At 56.4% G+C, this 6,726-nt stretch overlaps 2 protein-coding genes across 2 annotated transcripts in view; one reads left to right on the top strand and one right to left on the bottom strand.

The window, feature by feature from the left end:
• The window catches only part of PTSG_08543 (uncharacterized protein), a 3,866-nt gene extending 2,717 nt beyond the window's left edge, over positions 1–1,149 (top strand). Inside the window, exons 5-7 of the mRNA XM_004990278.1 lie at positions 126–197; positions 374–506; positions 789–1,149. Coding sequence (XP_004990335.1) covers positions 126–197; positions 374–506; positions 789–1,030 — 447 coding nt within the window. The 3' untranslated portion in view covers positions 1,031–1,149. The remainder of the gene's footprint in view (positions 1–125; positions 198–373; positions 507–788) is intronic.
• PTSG_08542 (adaptor protein complex AP-2) overlaps positions 1,037–6,726 on the bottom strand; it is an 8,175-nt gene continuing 2,485 nt past the window's right edge. Inside the window, exons 8-21 of the mRNA XM_004990277.1 lie at positions 6,391–6,482; positions 6,100–6,187; positions 5,741–5,830; positions 5,295–5,423; positions 4,904–5,032; positions 4,377–4,658; positions 3,995–4,096; positions 3,590–3,730; positions 3,283–3,368; positions 2,961–3,043; positions 2,643–2,737; positions 2,015–2,323; positions 1,660–1,794; positions 1,037–1,416 (exon numbers count right to left, since the gene is read on the bottom strand). Of these exons, the coding sequence (XP_004990334.1) occupies positions 1,339–1,416; positions 1,660–1,794; positions 2,015–2,323; positions 2,643–2,737; positions 2,961–3,043; positions 3,283–3,368; positions 3,590–3,730; positions 3,995–4,096; positions 4,377–4,658; positions 4,904–5,032; positions 5,295–5,423; positions 5,741–5,830; positions 6,100–6,187; positions 6,391–6,482 (1,839 nt within the window). The 3' untranslated portion in view covers positions 1,037–1,338. The remainder of the gene's footprint in view (positions 1,417–1,659; positions 1,795–2,014; positions 2,324–2,642; positions 2,738–2,960; positions 3,044–3,282; positions 3,369–3,589; positions 3,731–3,994; positions 4,097–4,376; positions 4,659–4,903; positions 5,033–5,294; positions 5,424–5,740; positions 5,831–6,099; positions 6,188–6,390; positions 6,483–6,726) is intronic.

The raw sequence follows: 6,726 nt of genomic DNA, 5'->3' as shown, positions 1-6,726 counted from the left end.
TGTGTGTGTGTGTGTGTGTGTGTGTTCATGTGTGTGTCTCTGTAAGTGCGGCGTCTTGTTTCACGAGGTCATTTACCTTTCACGCGCGTATGCATGCTTATGTACATTCACACTGGCCTCGACAGTGGAGCGCGTGCCTCGTGGCACCTGTTTGGTACGAACACACGGGCCTCCACAGTGGAGAGAGTCTTCGCAAGGTGAGTGTGTGTGTGTGTCTCACTGTGTGACTGACGCATACACACACACATGTGCCCAACTTTCGCTCACTCTAGCACACACACACACACACACACACACACACACACACACACACACACACACACACACACACACACACACACACACTCACGCACTTCTGCCTTCTCCACATCAGGCGAAGAAGAAAGACACGCTGGTGCTGGTCACGGCGCTGGCAGACACTGTCGTATCTCTCAGCATGGTTGAAAAGCACCTGCAAGTGAAGAACCTGCGCATGGCTCGACCAGAGACGCTCACAGAAACGCTCGGTGTGTGTGTGGATGTGTGTGGATGTGTGTGGATGTGTGTGTGTGTGTGTGTGTGTATGTGTGTGTGTGTGTGTTCGTGTTGTTGGGGGCGGCTTGGACGAAGGACACTGGTTGTATGTACCCTTCACATCACACCCTGGGCACCTGTGTTGGTGGCTGTGTCGAGGGTATATTCCCGCTGCCCGTCTGCCATGTCCATGCTCCCATCACACTGCCCGTTGTCACACGCTCCTTTCAAACTCTTCTCAACTGCCACTGAATGGCGTGTGGTTGGCTGTGCAGGTCTGCAAGGCGGCGCTGTAACCTCGCTTGGACTCATCAACGACAAGGAGCATCGCGTTCACGTGTACTTTGATCGTGCCATGATCGCCGCTGGCAAGGTCAACGACATCCTCGTGCACCCGACATCTGGCAACGACATCACGCTCGCCATCTCTGCTCCGGCGCTGCTCTCATATGTTGCCAGCTGCGGCCACACGGCACACCTCATGGACTTTGACACAGGCGACGTTGTCGACGCGTAGCAAAGTGTGTGTGCGTGCGTGCGTGCGTGCGTGTAATTGACGAGAAGAGGACAACCGGTGGAAGCAAGAGAGTGCCGTGTGTATTGTACTGCCAATGAACAAGACAACAGCAAACCAAGAAACAACAAACGCAGGTGGAAATGATGTGGCGTGACAATGGTAATCACAGCACGCAAGCAAGCACGCAAGCAACAAGTCAACTACTACGACAGAAAGAACAAGAAGATGAAGGTGTCAGAGAAGCAGCGAGGAGCGGCGACGGAAGAGGTGACACACAACGACAACCAAGGATGACGATGATGCGATGATCAGAAGTTTGAGACGAGGAGGTTGGAGACAATGACAGATGCAGCATCGACAGACGCGCGCACAGTAAACCGGATCATCTAGACAGGCGTGGTACGTGGGCATGGACAGAAAGAAGGGCACATCATGTGAGTGTCGCGAGAGGCGAGTACACGTGGTGACATCAGTGCAAGACAGACAGACAGATAGACAGACAGGCACGCACGCACACATACACTCGCACACACACACGCATACACACACACACGCATACACACGCACACACACACACACACACACACACACACGCACACACACACACACACACACACACACACACACACCTGGGCCTCGACGTTTGGTTCGACGCGAAGAAGGGTGCCAATCTGCGCGTTGGTGGTGTGGATGATGCCGGCGCACACGAGATTCTGCGGCTTTGGGTCAATGTCGGGCATGGTGGGTAGCCCAAACGACACAACCTGACGCGCACGGCGTGCAGTGGAGGGGTGTGGCGTGAGGTTGTGGCAGTGTTGACTGAGGGTGGCTGGTTGCTGGAAGGGGAAGGAGACGAGAGGAGGGCAGGCAGGACGAGGGGAAGGAGGCCTCGCGCGCACATCACACGCACATGAACGTTTCAACACATGAAACACATGGAACACAGACACACAGATGCCACCGACGACGACGATGACGACCAACCTTTTCGTGGAGCTGATCAAGGACAATGGGCTCCTTTGCCTTGATGATCTGGCGCACCTCGCGCGGGGGCCCGCCGAGCTGGTTCCACTTCTTGAAGAAGGTTGGCGCATCCATCGGCGCAGTCAGCGGCTCGATAAACTTGTTGAGCATGACTGGCAGCTTGAGGGCGAGCACAACGGCTCGGCCCTGGTACTTGAGCGAGACCTCAAGCACGGGGGCGTCGCTGAAGTATGTGACGCATTCGACGTTGATCTGCTGCTGCAGCTGCACCCCGGGCGGAATCGTCGCGTCAATCGGCCGCGCATCAATCTGATGGTGGTGGTGGTGGTGGTGGTGATAGGTGTGGTGATGTGACGTGTGTGTGTGTGTGTGTGTGTGTGTGTGTGTGTGTGTGTGTGTGTGTGTGTGTGTGTGTGTGTGTGATGTGATGTGTGTGTGTGTGTGATGTGTGTGATGTGTGTGTGAACGTGGAAAATCAGGAGAAAGAGGAAGAACGAGAAGGGGGGGGGTTTGATTATGGGTTACATCGCACCGGATAACGCAGAACAAAACAAACAGCCAGCATCCGCCACCGCCACCGCCACCACACCACCACCATCCTCGTCATCATGATTGATCGGTATCGTACGGAGAGCGCATCTGGGGCGTTTGGCACGAATGCGCGGGTGGTGACGCCGGTCATTGGCGCATCGCCGCGGTTGCCGTAGAACACAGTCAGCCGACCTGGTCATGGTGGTGACGACGGGCGATGATGGTGATGGCGGTTAGCATGGTGGTGATGTCGTGGAGTGCATTGGGTGGGATTGGATGAGAGGGGGCGCTCAACACGCTCAAGCTGACAGAGCAGTAGGCAGACAGCGCTGTCATGGGGGCAGCGCCCAGGTGTAACTCGTGTGCGTGTGCGTGCGTGTGCGTGCGTGCACATCGTTGATGAGGCAAACCGTACCGAGGTTGCCGTGGAATTCGCTCTTGACGCCAATCTGCAGCACGGGGTTCTCGTACAGCACACCGTCGTTCACGAGCGTAAACCTTAAGTTTGGTGAAGGAGGGGAGGGGGAGTGCACGTGAATATGTATGTGACTGTCTCTCAGTCTGTCAGCCCCCACCTCTCTCTCTCTCTCTCTCTCTCTCTCTCTCTCTCTCTCTCTCTCTCTCTCTCTCTCTCTCTCTCTCTCTCTCTCTCTCTCTCTCTCTCTCTCTCTCTCTCTTTGTCTCCGTGTCTCTGTAGCCTCGTCCACCACGACTGTCTCTCGTGCGCAAGAACTGACTTGTCGAAGAACGGGTCGTTGTTGATGACGGTGGTCTCCGACTTGGCGGGGACAGCAGAGTGCGCGGCTGCAGACACCTCTCCAAGCTAACACAGGCATGCACACGTGTCGGCAGTGAAGGTGTGTGGCGGTGTTGGGGATGTGGTGAGATGGCAAACACGCGACCGCGGAAACTGCGCAAGCTGACGACGATGATCCCTCGAAAAACGCAATCGTGCACTCCAGACAAGCGAACGACAAGACACAAGACACAAGACACCCAATCCAGACAGAGTCAACCATTGCCAGCATGCTCGTGTGCGCCCACCTCGATCTTCTTTCCTTCCTGGCGCTTGCGTGCGGCGAGGGTGCCTGTCTTCTCCGTGACGGTTGTGCGCTTCGTCTCCAGGCGCTGCAGCAGCGTCGTCTGCGCATCCGAGAACGGCGGCATCTCCTCAAGCACAGCAGGCTGCAGTGGTGGAACGATGGGTGGATGGATGGATGGATGGATGGATGGATGGATGGATGGATGGATGGATGGATGGATGGATGGATGGATGGATGGGGGGTGGGATTGTATGATGACATGCAGAGCTGTGAGTTATGTGTGCATGGTGAAGCGTGTTCACTCAAGAGGTAACGAGAAAAGGTATCAGGGGCAAGGACAAGTCAGAGCAAAACAGCGACATGGGTGAAAACAACATTCGCAGTGCGTGCATCACGGCCCACTCACCACGACGTCTGTGTTTGAGGTCTGGAGGAGGTGCACGTATTCGTTTGCGCGCTGCTGCAGTTCCGCATCGGCGTTCTTCAGGAAATGCGACGTCTTCAGCACCTGTTGGTTGCCGAGCGTTTGTGTATGCGTGTGCATGTAATTGTCAATTGGGGGGGGGGGGATAAAGGTAGAAACGTTGAGGGAAGACAGATCAGAGGGTAAGCAGTACGGAAACACGAACCGACACAAACACACAGACACACAGACAGACAGAGACAGACATACACACAGAGACACCGACACAGACAGACAGACACACAGAGACACAGACACACAGAGACACACACACACACACACACACACACAGACACACACAGACACACACCATCCTCGGACGTACCTGAAGCACGTGGCTCTTGATCTCCGGGAAGAGGTTTGCCAGCTTGACATATGTGGAGAGGAGGAGGGCGCGCGTGCTGGCAGAGACCATCGGGTAGTGCATCTGAATCACCTCCAGCTGCTTCACGGGGCTGCTGTTGGGGTCGTTGGCAATGAGGTGGCCAAACTCGCCGAGGACATACCCGCCGACGTTGACCATGGCCTCGTGCACAGCGGGGTCGAGCAGCGCCTCAAAGCACGTCTTTGCAGCATAGTCCTGCACGTCTTGCCGGTTCACAATCACCTGATGGTGACGGCGGCGGTGAGGGAAAGGGGACGTGGGGGTGAGTGTTGTTGGAGGGAGTGGTGTTGTGTTGTGTCGAGGGGACGCGAGAGAGGGGCTTGCGCTGACGGCAACCATGATGACCATCATCACGACTTCGGTCATCATCATGATCATCACCATCACCATCATCACCATCATCATGATCATCCCACCATCACCATCATCATGATCATCACCATCATCCCATCACGTGAGGAGCGTACCTGAATGACGCGGTACCAGACCTCTGGAGCGACGTGGTCGCCGGCGCGGCGGATGAGGCGCAGCATCACGTCCACGTACCAGCTGTAGTCCTTCACAAACCGCTCGGCAAGGATCGCAATCTTCAGCACCTGCAGCGATGGCAGAGGAGGCGTACGGGCCGAATGGGGATGGTGGTGGTGAGGGAGACGGATGAATCGAGGATTAAAGCGAGAGGCATGCGGATGCACACACACACACACACACACACACACACACACACACACACACACACACACACACACACACACACACGCAAAGAGAACAGCAGCAGCAGCAGCAGCACGACCACGACCACGACCACGGCCACGACCACGACCACGACCACGACCACGATGACGATGAAAAACGCACGAGTTCTTCGCGGACGGAGTAGTCTGCGTGGTCGAGGAAGTTGAGCAGCTCGTCAACCACGCGCTCCACAGCCTCCGAATCGCACAGCGCATACAGCACATCCGCCGCACGCCGCTGCACAGTGGGGTCCTGAAACATGGAAGGAGGGTCATGTGGTGGCGATGAGGTGATGTGATGGGGTGGTCATGTGGTGGTCATGGGGTGGTCATGTGGTGGCGATGAGGTGATGTGATGGGGTGGTGATGGGGTGGCGATGGGGTGGTGATGGGGTGGCGATGAGGTGATGTGATGGGGTGGTGATGGGGTGATGTGATGGGGTGGTGATGGGGTGAGGTTGTACCAAGCGACAGCAAAAGGGGCAGGAGAATTAACAACACCAAAGCTACCACAACCCACCGCAATCCATCACCGTCTCATCACCACCACGGCCACCACTGCGGGCGTACTGATTCGTGCTTGAGGGCGCGGATGACCGAGGACTTGTGCCGCTTGACCGCCTCGTGCGAATACTCTGTCGTCGCCATCACAGACAGACTCTGCAGCGGGCGACACACGCGTGTGGTGCGAGTGCAAGTGCAAGTGCACATGTGTGTGTGTGTGAGCGTGTGTGAGCGTGTGTGAGCGTGTGTGAGTGTGCAAGTGCACATGCGTGTGTGTGTGTGAGCGTGTGTGTGAGTGTGCAAGTGCACATGCGTGCGTGCGTGTGTGTGTGTGTGTGTGCGTGTGCGTGCATGCGTGCGTGTGTGTGTGTGTGTGCGTGTGCGTGCGTGCGTGTCTGCGTGTGCGTGTGTGCGGATGGCGACACCTCGAGAGCGAGGAAGCGCATGTTTGTTTCCTTGTGGATGAGGAAGTCACCAAGCAGCGTGCACGCCTTGATCTGCAGGTCAGCATTGCTGTTGCGGCAACAGCATCGGTGGTGGTGGTGGTGGTGGTGATTGAAAGGGCGAGGCACGGTGGGGCAGGCAGAGAATGGGAGAGAGAGAGAGGGAGAGAGGGAGGCCGAAGGTGTGAGACAAGGTAGAGCGACTGCAACAGACAATGGCCGCAACACGATGACACGACATAGGTCTAGGCAAGTACATGTACATGCACGCACTTGTCGTAGTGTGCGATGAGGTTCATTGCCTCGAACATGCACGCGTGGTTGACGTTGAAGTACTGGATGCGCACACGTGTTGGCCGTCCGTCCTGGGGAATAAAAGACGAATGATGTCGTCATTGCAACACGAGGGGAGGATGTAGCGGTGAGGAGAATGGAGGGGAACAGCTGGTGTTGCAAGTAATCGCTCGATACACACACACACACACACCCACACCCACACACCCACACCCACACACCCACACACACCACACACCCACACACCCACACACACACCCACACACACACACACACACACACACACACACACACACACACACACACACACACACA

This window comes from Salpingoeca rosetta (assembly GCF_000188695.1).
Source record: "Salpingoeca rosetta unplaced genomic scaffold supercont1.24, whole genome shotgun sequence".
Lineage (NCBI taxonomy): Eukaryota > Choanoflagellata > Craspedida > Salpingoecidae > Salpingoeca > Salpingoeca rosetta.
This window is presented reverse-complemented; position numbering and strand designations above follow the sequence as displayed.